Source organism: Diplotaxodon limnothrissa, linkage group LG10, assembly GCF_057381915.1.
Source record: "Diplotaxodon limnothrissa isolate DT_005_m linkage group LG10, D_limnothrissa_male_GT1.1, whole genome shotgun sequence".
Classification (NCBI taxonomy): Eukaryota; Metazoa; Chordata; class Actinopteri; order Cichliformes; family Cichlidae; genus Diplotaxodon; species Diplotaxodon limnothrissa.
The window spans coordinates 19,469,044-19,485,887 of NC_140605.1; the positions used below are offsets into that span (position 1 = coordinate 19,469,044).

Here is a 16,844-nt window from a genome sequence, read left to right on the forward strand (position 1 = left end):
TCCAACAGAAAGGACAGTGAAAGTACACAGCCGCCAACTCACACACACAAGCACACACACTCTTGTTGTAAAAGGTATCGTACCTGCCAAGTCGCTGGTCATCTTTCCAGTAGCCTGGCGTGGAAAAAGAGAAGAGGAAAAAATAGGAGTTAAGTACAAATGCCGTGTAAAACAGTGCAGAGTAATCTCATTGTTTCCCTCATACACGCTTTTCGTACAGCAGCAGTAGCTACACTGGGAATATGACTCAAATTCCAAATCTGTCTCAAATAAGAGAAACATATTTCATGACTGTTTATGCCATACGATCTCATGAAAACCCACAAAGCCCAGACAGCTTATTTACTAGTATTACCAAAGATTTATTGGGAATTAAAAGGAAAAAGTGTCACATGTGAAGGATATGTGGTACACTCGCTGACATGCTTTTGGTGATTGAGGCAGAGGGCTGTCCGAGAAAAAGCTACTTAAATCATCGTAAATCATTCCATTAAACTTGAGTACAGTGGATAGATTTTAGTCCCTGTGTGATTTTCTGACAGCACAAGTCAGAACAAAAGGTTAGACTCGGATGAGGAGATGAGCATTACACATGCAGTTAGCATCCTTGTTCACAAAAATTGATAAACTGAAAGATTTGGGATCCCAAGAGTCCAATTTCCTCTGTGTGGGAAACTTCATCCTGACACAGACAGTGTGCAACGAATGGAAAACCCCACATCCATGCAAAAAAGCTGAGATTCACTGAACTTCAGTGTGATCATCCTGGGTTTTCCTGAGGTCAAACTGTGTATTACTCAAATCGTTATCTCTACTGTCAGTTCACAATTAAAAAGGACAGATGCATAGTAAAAGTGAAGTTTCACATGAAAGCAGTTATTTATATTGTCTAAATGGTCAGTTATGCTTTCAAAATAAAAGCACTTCAATGCTCATTTTAACAAAACAGTCTTGTTTGCTGACAATCATATGATAGATGATTGTCAGCAATGTCTGCTATATATGTAATAATGTAAAAACATTCTAATTGATCCACAAAGTCAGAAGGTGAGAGTAGCAGTAGATTTTTGTTTAATGTTTCATGCTCGGTGCTGAAACAGTAGTGTATAGCAGCCCCTCAATCAGCTCCTACAAGCTTCTGAATGTTGCTGTTTTAAAGTTCACAGCTGAAAAGTGAACAAAGGAAGGGTGGATCAGCTTATTTTCAGAAAAGCTTTTACAAATAGCTTTGATGCAAATGTGCCTTTGATCTGATCTTGATCTCTCTCGTGCTTGTGTGTGTGTGTGTGTGTGTGTGTGTGTGTGTGTGTTCGTGTCTGTGTGAGAAAGAAAGAGAGAAAGTTTAGGCAGCTGTGCTTTATCAGTCATGGTTAGAAGAAAATAAATCCACGCCTCTGCATCAGTTTGATCCCATGGTCCCTAGAGCTCCCTCTACCTCCATCCAAACACACACACAAACTTTAACCCTAACCATCAAAAATGCCTAAACGTAACCATAACCTAACTGTAACCCATTAAAACACTAAACACTAAAACCACATTTTGAGCCTCAAAAATGGCTTCGAACTCGTGGGGATGGGCATTTTGTCCCCATAAGGGACTGTTGGTCCCCACAAGTATATTAACATTCCAATTTTTGGTCCCCACAAACATATGTGCAGACAAACATATACACAACTAAAAATTGACCTGCATACAGACCAAAGAGTTGTATCAGGGCTGGATGCATCTCTTAAGTCCTGCATCAGGTATTTGCTAGATTTTTTTCTGTCCAGTTTCACAGTTATTTTAAAACTCACATTGAACTCCATGCTAGGATACAGTAGGTTTTCAGCTAATGTCTGTTTAGGATTCACCTTGTTGATAACAAAATACTATTTTACGTTACGTTTTTGAAACAGTCTGCTAGTAACAAAGCACCTAAACATATAATTTCAAATAGCTTGTTTGCTGAGTTGTAAAGAGACACAACACTGGCTCTTCTCTTGAGTTAGAAGCCTTATTTATATGAACGGTTCGTATCATTCCTCTGAACATGCTCAGGCAGATAGACTGGACTGAAAATCAGTGAAAAACATCCAAAGAAAACCTTTGAAAGCCCTTCAGTAAGACTGGAAAACAATTTATCAAGTCCTCTTTAAAAAACTACAAGAAAGTGTGTCTCCTTGGAAGTAAAATATAAAGAAACATGGAGAGCCTCAAGACTTTTTAAAAGGACTGCACACATCATTCGTTAAAAAAACTATATTTCAATAACAAAAATGTATGGGGAGGTTGTGGACTATAACTCCCCCTTTCCTTATTTCTGGCCTCCACTCATTGGTGGATGAGCAGTGGTGTATTTGTGATAGTTTGTGTTGCTGCTGCAGTGCTGACAGAGAAAACAGTGACCTTGCATACTGCCGGATGGAGCGGAGCTGTCTCCTAATTTGACTTTCGCCTTATTTACACAACAGCAGGGGTAATGCAGACTAGACAGAGGCCCAGAAAAAGGCAGGGGATAAATCCTGACTAGTAGTCAAAACAATAAACAAGCAGACGCATTCCTTAAAAGCTCTGCCTAGAAATTCCCAATATTAGACATAAAATACAAGAGGAAGTGCAAAGATTGTTCACAATTACACATCGCAGCCTAAAGGTTTTACTCAGTTGGTGTTACAAATTGAAAACATTTCCCGAAATAACTGACCTCAGCTGAATCAGACAGACTATATATCTGCAGAGCCGGTCTACAGGATCATCTTTTGTGTGTTTATCAAAAAAGTAACTCAGGAGTAACTGCTGGAAAGATTCTAGGTTTGCATTAATTTAATCAAAGTGAGACATCTTATCACCTTGTGTCTGAGGATGTAATGTATTAATCTGTAATCAAACTGAGCAAAAAGGGCTTTTTCATGTTGAAGACTGCAGCTTTTTGACTGCAGCTCATATCCTTCCAAACACCTTCCTGTTACCTCGTCTACAGTATTAATGATTATCAGGAGCACTGCACTCATTTTAATCCACTGACTTCACAGCAAAGACTCATTCAGTTAGACAAGCAGATGTGTCACTCTCACCTCACAAACTCACACACATAGAAACTCAGCCTAACTCACCCTAGCCCGGCGGGCCTGCAGGTGTATAGGGGATGAGAGGGACGAGCGCGTCAGTGGTCTGCTGCGGGTCAAAGGTCTTGAGCAGCGCCTGGACAGTGGCTCAGATTTGTCTGGAAATCTGGAGGTTCCCTGATCCTGATTTACTCGGCTTACCATCCTGTCTACAGCCACAGAACCCTGGGAGGACCAAAGGGAAGAAAAACAGTGAGATGGAGCAGCATGAGACTTCAAGCCAGCTGAAGGTTCAGTGTCACTTTTAAAAGCAGCAGCTGAAGAAAAATCCAACAACAAATTCAGCTCACTCGTCATCAGAACACAAAATGATTTCAAAGCTTTTAAAGGACATACATGATTTTATTTAGCATTATATTTAGATTTTATTTTGACAATAAGCGATTAAAAAAAATAAATACATGTTGACCATCAAGAATTAAAACTATAAGGAAGAACAGAAGAAATGAAGTCAAAACATGTTTCATAACCAATGGTAATCCCTGATTTCTGAAATTTTTTTATGGCATGGTGAACAACAAAATCTTAATTCCTCATGACAAATGCCAGTTTAAATAACATAACTCTAATTTTCTTTATAGAAAGTTTCCATGTAGTTGTGTCCCCTTCAATTTCTTACCCCAGTCCCTGTCCTCATGTCACCTGTCTCTTCAGCAGCTCTCTGGTTTCTGTGGAGTATTTCGTGGAGCTGGTGTTGGTGGTGTGTGATGAAAGACATAAGACACTGGTAATGATATATCTGCCCTTCTCTTATTCTGAAAAATCCCCCTTTATGCCATAAGTATCTCCGCTCAGTGACAACACTGGAAAGTCCAGCTTGACCTGATTGCTCAACTACTGTACCCAGCAGTGGGAAGACCCGCCGTCATGCTTCCCGCTCTTCCCTCCTGTCCATCGCTGAGTTGATAACAGGGATGTGTGTGCAAATGTGAGCGTGTGTAACTGAAGCAGGGATGGCATTCGTGTCTGTAAACGGCATGCTGATTTCCCCACCAAGATTTCCATCTACAAGTGCATGGATAGAGAGCCACATTTTCTCTTTATTACAGCACACAAGGCTTGTCTGTGCAGAAAATTCCCCCTCTGACCTTGCAGAGCATTGCCATCATAGAGATGGCATGATGCTGTTGCTAGTTTTATATAACTGTGTGGTCAAAGTTACATAAAAACATCAGGGACACCGTGTCCCCAAAACTAATCTTTAATTTTAATTGTGTTACTCTTACATAAAAAGGTTTGTTTGACTTTGATATTTCGGTTCTTTCTATGAACTAGCCGGGCACTGAGGATATTACCACAGTGCACACCTCTTCATTACACAAAAGCAGCTCTAGCAGCTCTGAACAGTGCAGCATGAAGCATGAACATTAGTTCACTGGAAGGTTTCTGTCACAATTCCTCCTGAGGTGCACTTAAATGTGCCCTGAGATTCACTGTAATTCGTTCATTTCACTAAAAGGCATAAATATGAACCTCATGGCTGCATTAGATGAAAGTCACTCAGTCATGTTGACTATGTGAGAACCCAACAACATCCCTAACCGCCCTATCAAAATGTCACAGTGATCAATTTAATAGTTGAGATATTGCAGTCGGGATCCAAATGCTTGACTGGGACCATCACCCATGTGAGCTGTGATTCTATGACTATCATGACAAAAGCAAGGACACAAATAACAACTTTTTACACCGACATAGCTAACGCAATTCTGGAAAGTATAATGAGCATGTAGGGTACTTCATGATTGCAGGATAGTGTCTGAGGAAAGAATGAAAGAGAATATTATTTGGAGCACTGAACTCACTAGTTTTTCTATATTGAGCACATGACCTTAAACTTTGGGCCAAATCAAAGGCAAGACTGATGAAGAGTGTTGTTTAGAGGAATAACGTGGCAGTATATACCAGGAACCTTTGATATTTAGCTGGATATTGCATATTTTTAACTCATATAAATACCTCTGTTGTGCTCCAAAACAAGGATGACCTTTTTGCTATAAAAAAAGAAGAAGAAAGAAATAGATTGCAAGTCATTGGGTTTAGTGAATCTATAAAAGAGATTCTGTGCTTCTTCCACCATAAGACGGCTAAATTCACCACTTGTATTCAAAATGCTGCTGTCACTGAAAATAAAAGTGTGTTTACGTGCTCCACAGAGAATGTGGCACATAAAGCTAAAAACGGAGAGATACTGTAAACGCGCTTTATTGCTGTTTCCAGACAGTTTGGATGAGATTAGCGCGATTAAATACCACCATTTTATTACATTCCTGAAGTTCTGTGCTGCTGGTTAAAGAGCTTTTGAGGTTACCAGATTTACACTTGGTAAGCGTAATGAGGCAGCTGGAATGCTGTGTGAGAGCAGAGCAGCACAGCCATCCGCAGACCGTGTTCCTCTTCCAAAAACTATGTTAAATACACCTGTAAAATAACAGCGAGCCGAAATGACGAGCTCAGCTCCTGTAATCTGCTTTCTGGAGACACGGCGCTTTATCCAGGTGGATGCCAAATGAGTCAAGATCTGTTTGATTTGTGAAATGCCTTAATGATGGAAAAACAACAGGCTTGGAGAACATCCAAACTAATATTCTTAGCTATGCTGCCTTGTTAAATGAAAGGTGGGTAGCTTAACAGGGGGGAGGAGATAGAAAACTGAGGCCTGTCTAACATGTGTGAATGGTACATTCTGTGTTGATGATGAATATACGCAGTCAGTAAAATGTTGCTAAAGCTTTGTTTAAAAAGCAATCATTTTTGCTATAACCAAAGCAGTGGCCCACACAATACTCAATTTAATATTTCACTTAGAATTCAAACTTTGTGCAGCAAATCAACCAGTGAAAAAAAAATCAGCTTATCTGATACAACAAATTTGTCTTGAGTGGTCATTACTGAGTTTTATCATTGATTTACCCGCTGACTTTGAGTGAGAGGCAGTTTCCAACCTGGATGATATTGGCAGTCCAACAAAGGGCTGAGAGAGAGATATAACCGTTCATGGCCTTCACACTCATCCATTTATAATTAAAAATCACTGGTAAACACATACATGTGTTCAGTCTGTGAGGAGGAAACCAAAACAAGACAAGATGCCTCCGTCACCACGCTGCACAAACTGTGCTACAAAAACTAACAACTGTGGTGTTAAAACGTCTCTTTCCTCTTGACTTGGTGACTGCACTGAATACCACAGTATTGTGCAAAAAAGTCTTTAACCACATGTCATTTCTTTATATTTTTCCCTGCAGGACGTCTTTATCATCATATCATTTGTCTTGAGCAATAGTGCTCCAGGTTTTCTGAAGGTCTTGCGTTTCCTTTTTTTTTGCTCATTTTCAGTTCAGTTCTTATACTTGAATGTTTGTTAAGCCACTTAACAATGACCTGTGACTGATTCGAGTGTAAAAAAAAAAAAGCGCCAAACTCAGTTTAAATTTTATCTTCTGGCGCTCTATTACTAGCAGCCTGTTGCAAAAACACACTATTATGTTACGGTCATATGTAGTGATAAACCCAAATGTGGAATTTTGACTCAAATTGTTGACTTCATGCATGTTTAATATGTGTTATGTCCAGTATGTACTGTATGTATAATGCATATGAAGATCAGGAGAGATGTACAACAGTGAGTGTCTACAGACATCTGAGGCTCAGGCTGCAATTCAGTCAGTAGTGTTGGAGATAAAAATTGATGGAATTAGGCTCACGGGAACATTCAGACTTTAATTCACCATAAATAAATACCACAGAAAAAAAGGCAGCCAATATCCAGAAAAGAGCTTTGAATGCCCTTCAGGAATCCTGGAGAACTATCCGTGAAGACACAAGCAATAAATTACAGGAAAGCTGCCTGAGAGACGTCTTCCTATACTGAGGAATAATGGTTCATACAAACACTGACTCTCAAACTTGTTAGAATTGTACAGTTATCCTTATGTACTGTATTTCTGTTTTTCTATGCACACTTTTTAATAAATCACCTGTTTCCCATTTTCAAAGCAAAACATATAGAAATGAGGGGTGACTCATGACTTTTGCATATGCTGTAGTTTTAATATTGATAAATTCCCTCATTTAATACCTCCCGAACAGAGAATCTCTCCAGGTTTAATGTCTTCTCTTCATCAGCAGAATGCATTCAGTTGCAATCTCAACTTGAATGCGTGCATAAAAAACCTGCGTAAATCAGTGAACTTCTACATTTTACAAGCCTCACTGTCTAAGTTTCTCTAAGTGATGCACAGCGTACTTGCTACATGTGAATGTGTATTAAGAAATGTTTCACTTCACCTTTATGTTCCTTCAGCTTTAAGTCTGTGAGTTTCTTTTTAATCACCACGTATAATCTTCATTCATTCAAAGCATTCTGAGAGCCTGATGTGAATAAACATAACATTACTTGTACTTGACTCACTGTGGTGCTCTGCTGCTCCTCATCAGCACTGGCCTCATTTGAGTAGGAGGAAATTGCGCCTTGGACTTCTTGGATGCCCTCATTGAGGTGGTCCAACTTTTTCATCAGCAGGGTCATGGAGTCATACGCAGAAGCCTGAACGTATAGGTAAAAAAACAAAAAAAACAAATGCAGGAAAATATTTCTCAAGGACAAGCTCTGGGGATAATCTTACACTACGCCTTTCGTGTATGCTGAACCTAAAACCATATACTCCTCTTCCTCATTCTTCTACTCCACCTTTCACTCCCTATAGGGCTCCTTAGAGATGAACACTGGGCTTTTTCAGCCTAACTAAGGGTAGACTTTGCAGTCTAATCATGTCTCAGTGTGATTTTTGTAGAGCAGATACATTTTTGTCAAAGACTGTCGCCTGTAAAGAGTAAGCTTTGCTTCATATCACAGCAGCACTGCATGTTATGTAAATGTGTAGTATCTCTCCAGACCAATAGTCATGCACTACACCCTCAATTTCCCTCGCTTTCCTTCTACACCCATTGGTCACGGGCTCTGACTGAGACACTTGTTCACTCGCCTTCCAGGAAATGAACAAACTGCTTTGTTTCGGGGCTCTGCTGCCAACCCCAGAGTCCCAGGGGCTGATAGTAGCACATAGGGCCCCTTTGAGGAGCTTGAAATCCAAAAACAGCCCCCTCACTCACACACACACATGCATAGCTATACACAAGCATGCGCTCACCCACCCACTTACGGACACAAACACACCCTTCTGTCCACTCCCTTTCCCAAAGCCATCATGTTGACCAGTTTGAAAAATATCAGCAATAAGGGCTTTGGCAGCAAAGTCATTTCCTGCACGTTACGGCCCCCACATCTCCAGATTCCACACACGGGAACACAGAAGGGTTTCTATCACCGGGGTGCTATTTTTACCCTCACTGTGGGTGACAGAGTGACGGGAGAACACATCTAGTGGAGGCTTTTCAATGGCACGAGTGACTGCAGACACAAGCATGTGAATGTAAATGTGCCAACACGAACACAAATGCACACCATAGCATACACAAGCACAGACAGAGTGCTCTCAAAGCTCATGAAATGTTAATATACTTCTCTCTGAGGGATCAGAGAAGATAGAGCTTTTAATGCATCCTGACATATTTGCTAAAAGACCTTTTCATTATATGGAGAGGCTAAGATGCCTGTTATTTTGATATAGTTTTTTTCCTGCAGCTTTATCATTGATAAATACTTTCATATACAGTCTGTTTGCCTGTTGTACTTACATGTTTTAGATCATCAAACAAATTTTTATATCAGACAAAGTAACCCAAGGAAATACAAAATGATGATTTAATTTATTAAGGGTTATCACACCCTTGCGCCCTCTTGTTAAATCATAATTTAACTCTGATTAACCACATTTTTTTTGGCAAGCTGAGTTCGATTTCAGTAGACGCACCCAAGCCCGATTACTTCCAGACCTGCTGAATCAAGGAATCACTTAAATAGACCCCGTCTGACAATGTGAGGTAGACTAACAGATAAAGAAAAATCAACACATCATGCCACAATCTAAAGAAACAGCTGAGAAACAAAGTCGACATCTGTCAGTTTGATAAGGGTTACAGAGACACTTCAAAGGCTTTGGGTATCCACTCAACCACAGTGAGCCATTAACCACAAATAGAGGAAACTTGGAACACCTTCCCAGGAGTGGCTGACCTGCCAAAATTACTCCAACAGGACACTGACGACTCATCCAGGAAGTCGTGAGAGAACCCAGAAGAAGATTTAAAGAACTGCAGGCCTCACTTGCCTCAGTTAAAGTCAGAGGTCACAATTCAACAATAATGTTGAATGTCAACATAGACACAAGTCAAAAGACTGGGACTGGTTAGAAGACTCATTTCACATTTGCCAAAAAACATCTCAATGATCCCCAAGACTTTTGAGAAAATATTCTGTCGACTGATGAGACAAACCTCAAACTTTTGGAGGGTTTGTGTCCTGTGACATCTGCATAAACTAACACAGCATCACACCAGCAGTCCAACATGGTAATGTAGTGTGATGGTCTGGGGCTGCTTTGCTGGACATGGAAGACTTCCTGCAATTGTTGGATCCATGAATTCTCCTCTCTAACATTAGTAGAGAGCATTAGTTTGTGTCTTCAAGCTGAAGCACACTCCAGTTCTGAAGCAGGACAATAATCCAAAACACACCAGCAAGTCCACATCTGAATGGCTCAAAAAAAATCTAAAATGAATGTTTATGGGGTGGCCTCATACAGGTCTGGAGTCATGTTAGTTGAGGTGCTTTGCTATGAGCTTAAACTGGTCATTCATGCTGGAAAACCCTCTAATGTGGATGAAATAAAACAATTCTGCAAAGAAGAGTGGGTTAAAATTCCCCCACAGTGATGTGAAAGACTCATTTCCACTTATGACAAACAGTTTTAACATTTCAGCTCTTGATGCCAAAAATGACACAAACAGTAACTACTTTTTTACAAAATGGCCAGATAGCTTTGGGTAGCTTTTTCCCCTTAATAAATGAAATCAAATAGCAAATACTATTTTCTCTTTTTACTTCACGCAGCTGAATATTATCTTGTAAGTGGACCTAATAAAAACATGGCTTAAGTCTTGTCCAATACTCTTTAAAGGGTATCTAGACTTGGTCTAAATGTCAGCCCAGACAAAGGGTAAAGTACTAGCTGGCCTAACTGTAATTCCCTTATAGTACTTCATCTTCTTTCATTATCCCAAACACAATTAACCAGATTGTAACTTGAATTAGAGATGGGAAGTCTCCAATAATGCTTTTGCTTTCTTAAGTATTAGGTGTACTTTGACATTTGTAAGCACTGGTAGTAGAGGTGCAAAGTAATTCTACAATATTCATCCAAATTCAGAAAACTACAGATATTAAGGGTTATCTCAGGCGAAATAATACTCACACAGACACAAATTCAAGAAAGTGAAGTCATATCATTATCTGTAAAAACACAGATTTATTTTTCTCAAGTTTCGTGGCATGACAGCAGGCTGCCAGAGACTAACGACAAATCTGTGGCAACGATTAATACACCTTCACATCTGAGCTATTAATAAGGCAGAATAATTATCACCAAGCCTGCAAGACACATTTTATTCCAAGCAAAGTTTAATTACTTGCTTTTAAACATTTAATTTGGCAAAAATGTCGTCCACATTCGGGGGATGTGTCCAAACTGCTCAGGCCAAAATATTCCAGGAATGTGTGAAACAGCAGTGGGGTTCCCTTCAATTAAACAGGTATTCAAATGAGCCCCGGCCTCAGTTTGTCAATAAGTAACTTGAAAAGCTACTTGGTCATAATCCTTTTATTTCAGGCCAAGGCGGGAAAGCTGCGTACAGCAAACCAGAGGACTGTTGTGGAAACGTGCCAGCAGCTGAGGGCTGCTCTGACAGGTGTGAGAACACAGTCAGGGGCACTGTCACACTACGGGAAGCCTGCTGGTGTGTTGCATGCTGGGAGGATTGGAGATGCTGGGCCAGACCAGGCCAGGCCAGGCCAAGGGAAATATGGGAGGAATTTCTAACAGGGGGGAACCTGCTGAAAGATTCCTATTTACTTAGACTCTCTTTTTTTTTAATTGAATTGAAGAAATAATGCAAAGATTTAGTAGCACACAAAAATGGAAGCTTTTTTTTTTTAAGTTTTATGCATTTAATAAAAAGAAAGAACAAAACAGGCTACTTTAAAAAATTCAAATACATTGTGCAGACCCCCTGCTGCCCTGCATCTATAGCCTAAATACAGCACTGGATCAGCACATGACAACTTGCTGTGCACGCAGCACACGAATGCAATGAATATTTTCCTCAAAGATGATATGAAAGTATTCCTATTTAGGAAATTCACTCCTGGCCCTCAAATGAAATCAAGTTCGAAATGTTTTGACGTTGCTGCCCTCTGGTGGCGCCTGTAGGGATCACAGTTGCAAAAAAAGATTTTAGCTGCAGGCATTCTGGCAGGTCTCTTTAGGAAACTAGAGGGGCGACATAATAAGATTAATTGTGGCTAAAATTGGCGTTACAGTCCAGGCTGCCTTGGCTCACTTGAATACTTGAATGGAGCAGTTGTTAATTTCACGAGTAAAACTTGTGCTTTTCCTGCTATGACCGGATCCCTCTCTGCTGTGGAAAAAGGATCAGGCTTTCCGCAGTGCAATTTAACACAGGATAAAGGCTTTTCAAGTGCTTTCTCTGGCTGTTCTACTAAGTGAACAAGACTTCTTTGTTTTTTATTATTGCCCAAGCCCCCCTCTTATTTTCCTTACCTGTTTTCCATTCTTCTCCCATGTGTCCTCCTCCTCCTGGCTACCTGTGAACCCAGGTTTGCCCTTGTTGAGTTTTTGCCAGTCAAATGGTGTGCTGTTAGGCTGGGCATCCTGTCTCCTCCTTAAGCACTTCCTGTTCCTGCTCAAGTTTCTACGACGACGGCTGACCAGGAATTCCTTATATTGTAACGTTGCAGGAAAGTCATCATCATCACCGTCTTCGCCCTCCGCCTCTTTAGAAGTGGATGACGATGACTCTCCGCCATCAGAGCTCTCGTTGATGACCTGATTGCCAGTCCCACAGTCGTAATCACAGAACACAATGGCGCTTGGGTGGTGTTTTACTACTCTTAGCACGTCCTCTGGTGTATTCATAGATGCAGGCAGACGTTTATGACAACATTTGTCCAGGACTGTTGGGGTCTCTGCAGGGCTCTCGTCTTTCTGCTGAGGTATTTTAGCTCCACAGTCTTTTACATTCTCTGCCTCCATCTGAGAATCACTATGAACAGCTGCTCTGCGATCCAGGGATGACACCTCCATGTCCTGACCTGCTCCAGGAGACATGTCTGAACTCTGTCTGCATTCACAATGTCCATTCTGTCTGAAATCAGACACAGGAGCATCATGCAGGGAGCTCTTGTCCATTTTCAGCTCGTTCCATTTTGTGGTATGACTGGTTACAGGATCCAGAGCACAAAGCAGCAAAGGAACAGACTCAGACATGCTTCTTAGATGGCCGATGGAGGCTTGAGGCAGGAAAGTAGCTCGACCTTGAAGGTCACCCAACAGAAGATCGACAACCTGATGGTAAGTATGCCTGTTTGACTATTCCAGCACAGGCAATGCAGCTGATGGACCTTCATACATCTCTACTGAACCATCTGTAAGGAGCTGAACTGGACCAGCTGCAGCTGATAAACTGAAAGTACGCATGGATGATATTTACAGTTTGGACCAAATTTAAATGGCCCAAAGTTCTTTGATGCCTGAGTTATAGAGAAGAGGAAAGAAAAACAGAAATCGGTTAATCAAGAATACATTTAAAAATCCATCCATTCAATAACCCCTTTATACATAAATTCCAAAACATGAAGGATGTAGCACATAATATACAAATTCATACTCATATATGCAAATTAATCAATATTTTTTGACTGTCAGACGGTTCAATAAGCACTCAGTTGTCAAAACATTTGAATTTTCTGCCAATTATTTCATGAGCCAGCAGGGTCAAACCAGGAGCCCTCTTGCTTTAAGGCAACAGTACCAACCACCGCATCGCCACATGCAGTTTTAAAATAAAACAGATAGATTAAAAAAACACATGATTTGAGTATAAATCATTCTCCTACAAAGATAAAGCTCCTCCAGTGTTCCTCAGGTGAAACAGAGTGTGCATATTTGGGTAAACTGATCGATGTTCACATGTACGCGGGACGAAAAATATATATGAATGTGTAACAGAGAGCTATTTGTTTTGTAAATGGATGTAGAGGAACTTACGTGAAGCACTCATGAAACTGCTGCTTGGACAGTTTTCAGAGGCCCATTCTGTGAATTCATTAGTTTTGTTTTAATGAATAACTCTCGGGGTAACGAGCAAAGGTTAGTGCTCCATTAAAATCTGCTGTCGATTCAACACTGCATACAGGACACTTAAAATGAATTAAAATAGCTCAGCGGCAGTGTGCTTTTACAAGATTACTTTAACATGTAGAAAAATATTTTTCCATTTTTAGTGAAATTATGTGACTCATATCAGTCACATCATGAATGTGATTGTTGGCTGATTCCTCTGTAACTCTGACATTTTCATTATTTTTCTTTTCTCGCATTTTTCTCAAACGCATTGTTTTTTCCTGCAACATAGCTATTTTTGTCTGGAGCCAACACACCCTTTCCTACCCTGGTTCTCAATGTTTTCGTTGCCTTTCAGACACACACACACAGACACACTCATGTTTAACCCTCAAATTACATAGAAATACTTATTCACTGTAGAGCACAGAGAGTATTTACATGCAAAAATCCTTTCCAACATAGAGGATTAATACAGCAATGTCGCAAATGTCACTATTTCCCACATGTTAGCTGAGATGTGAAACATCATCAACATCATTTCAATCCTCTCTAACTGACAGAATATGAGAGAATTTGGGATTCTGACCTACTTCTTAAAAAACGCACACACATAAATGAAAGCACGCTGCATTGTAAACAAACACAGACTCATATTTACAACATACCAGACATTTTAGCACAAAGGTTGTGTCACCCAGGAAGTCTTCCCTCAGAGCAGGCTGAAGATCAGGGGGTAGCAGATCTAACAAAGTGACCTGTGCGTTTATACAGCGTGAAACCGACTAAGTTTATGTGGGGAAAGACGTGAAATGCTGAGAGGGGAGGAGAGTGAAAGAAGGGCTGAGGAATGCTTTTCCCTCCTACATTACCTCACCGAGAACACATAGAGAGCTCCACGGGCAGGTGTTTAGATTATTTGTGTAAGCGTGCCTGTCTGAAGTGCGGCTGTTATTTATTATTTTTCATGTGAATGAAAGTTTGTGCAAGGCAAAAAAAAGAAAAAAAGGGTAAATGATTCACTCCAGACAAAGGAAATCAAATCTTTTTGTTGGTCGATCGAGCAGATTAAATATCTGCACGAAGACAAACCAGACTTCCTCCCTCCCCTGTTCACTCATTGCTATACAATATGGCCCAGAGCAAAAGATTTTTCACCTCAGAAGCAGATTCCTCAACAGCACATGAGGTAATGCTTCAAACTCTTCTTATCTTCTGTAAATATCTCGCCTTCCAGACTATTTCTAACAGCCTGTGCGCTTTCATCAACAACTGAAAGACCTGTGATATTTACAGAGAAGTGGATGGACTGAAAAGTTTTCAGGATTGTTTGAAAACACAGATTTTCCCATTTTGGAGGGAACCTCTGTGGTCTGGGGTGAAGCTCTGCTATTTGTATGTTAACCTTGAAAATGATCCCGCCTGTTGAGGCCCGTTTTTTGGGAGAAGAGGTCCGGACAAGGGGGAAGACCGTAGAAGTCTCTTTGCTTACTGTGACATCAACTTCTCAGGGTATTACTTAATTACTTAAGCCGTTACATTAGGCATCAGCAATGTAATAAAATCCTAATCAGAATAACTTCAAAGTTTCACATCCAAATCTTTGGTTCATCAGGAACATTGTGACTTATTTAAATGTTGAGATTAACATTTACTTTAAATTGTGACGATCGCGATTAATGTTTTACTGTTTTGAAGAATTTCACATTCATGAGAGCGATCCTGTTTGAAGAATCTTGATAAACCTTCCCCAGATGTTTCACAGCTCCACTGTGCTGTGATGATTTATCTCCAGTCTATTAATAAAACATGCACGTATTTCAATACAAGCTACGCTAACCTGCTGAGACACGCTTCGTGTAGCATTCCTGTGAAAAAAAAGGTATAGTCGCCTGGATCAGGTTGAGCAGAGTAAAAAGAAAAGAATAAAAACAAAATGGAGAAAAACAGACATCAAGGTCATGTTTGATGGGTAAAGTTTGAATGTTTAGAGGGAAAAAAAAACATGTTTCTGGTATTTTAAGTGTACAAATCAATTCCACGGAGGGGTCACACCAAACATTTATGAGGAGTAGCTGCAGAAAGAAATAACTGCTTTATCTTGACAGTGTTGAATGTATATACTGTTTGAAATGCAAAAGAGAATAAATCCTCATTTTGACAGCAAACATTCAGTCAGATCAGAGAAGAAAAACGACCTTTTGAACTCTGTTGTTGCAGAAAACAAGGTATTAAAATTCTGAACCTGTTCTTCTGATAAAGGAGGGAAATATAATGACTCATAGAGAAACACGCTTCTGTTCTGTGGATGTGAGCCTGAGCGTACACTCAAAGCATGCATTTATTGTTCATTTATATCGGCCAGTCACATGGTAGCAGCTCACTGAGTAGACATGGTCCAGACGACCTGCTGGAGGTCAAACTGAGCATCAGAATGGGGAAGAGAGGTGATTTTGACAGACAGGCTGCTCTGAGTATTTAAGAAAATGCTGATCTATGGGGATTTTCCCAAACAACCATCTCTAGCATTCATAAAAACAAATGCCCTGAAAAAGAGAAAACATCTGGTGAGCAGCAGTTCTCAGGGTGAAAAGGCTAGACTGCATTGAACTGATAGGAGGGTAACAGTACTCAATAAAATCATTAGAATCAAGCTGTGTGGAGTAGCATTTCTGAATACATAACAAGACAAATCCTGAAGCTACAGCAGCAGCTAAGAACATGAAACTGAGGTTAATTTTAACACAGGTTCATCAAAATTGGACAAAAGTTTGGAAAACTGTCACCTGGTGTCTCATAAGTTTTGATTTTTGCTAGTAGGGTCAGATTTTGGTGTAAATAACATGAAACCATGGATCCACCCTGCCTTGTATAAGCAGCTCAGGCTGCTGCTGCTGGTGGTGTAATGGTGTCAAGGGTATTTTCTTGGCACACTTTAGGTCCCTTAGTACCAGCTGAGCATGGTTTAAATGCTACAGACTACTGATCATGTCCATCCCTTTATGATCATAGCATATGTATCTTCTGATGGCTGCTTCCAGCTGGATAACACACCATGTCACAAAGCTCAAATCATCTCAAACTGGTTTCTTGAGCATTAAAAAAAACTGTCTGTACTCAAATGACCTCCAGAGGCATCTCTGATATGTTACCAATGTTAACATATGGACCCATATCACAAAGAACAAAGACAGTTCTGAAAGCAAAAGGGATCCAAACCCAGTACAATGCTTGCCTACTAAAGTATATATAGTGTATATTTTCTTCTGCTTTTCTTTCTTTTCTTTTTTTACTTTTTCACTTTTATGAATGATGCAAAACCAGAGTCGTGGGTTAAAGAAAAAGGTGCTCTGACCAAATAATGATCACAGAGATAGAAAACGCAAATAATTGTACAGTAAGGTCAGCTCCT

At 40.2% G+C, this 16,844-nt stretch overlaps 1 protein-coding gene across 1 annotated transcript in view; it reads right to left on the minus strand.

The window, feature by feature from the left end:
• The window catches only part of stard13a (StAR related lipid transfer domain containing 13a), a 49,244-nt gene extending 36,667 nt beyond the window's left edge, over positions 1–12,577 (minus strand). Inside the window, exons 1-4 of the mRNA XM_085364542.1 lie at positions 11,852–12,577; positions 7,525–7,659; positions 3,099–3,275; positions 84–114 (exon numbers count right to left, since the gene is read on the minus strand). Coding sequence (XP_085220668.1) covers positions 84–114; positions 3,099–3,275; positions 7,525–7,659; positions 11,852–12,577 — 1,069 coding nt within the window. The remainder of the gene's footprint in view (positions 1–83; positions 115–3,098; positions 3,276–7,524; positions 7,660–11,851) is intronic.
• Positions 12,578–16,844: the final 4,267 nt, after the last annotated feature.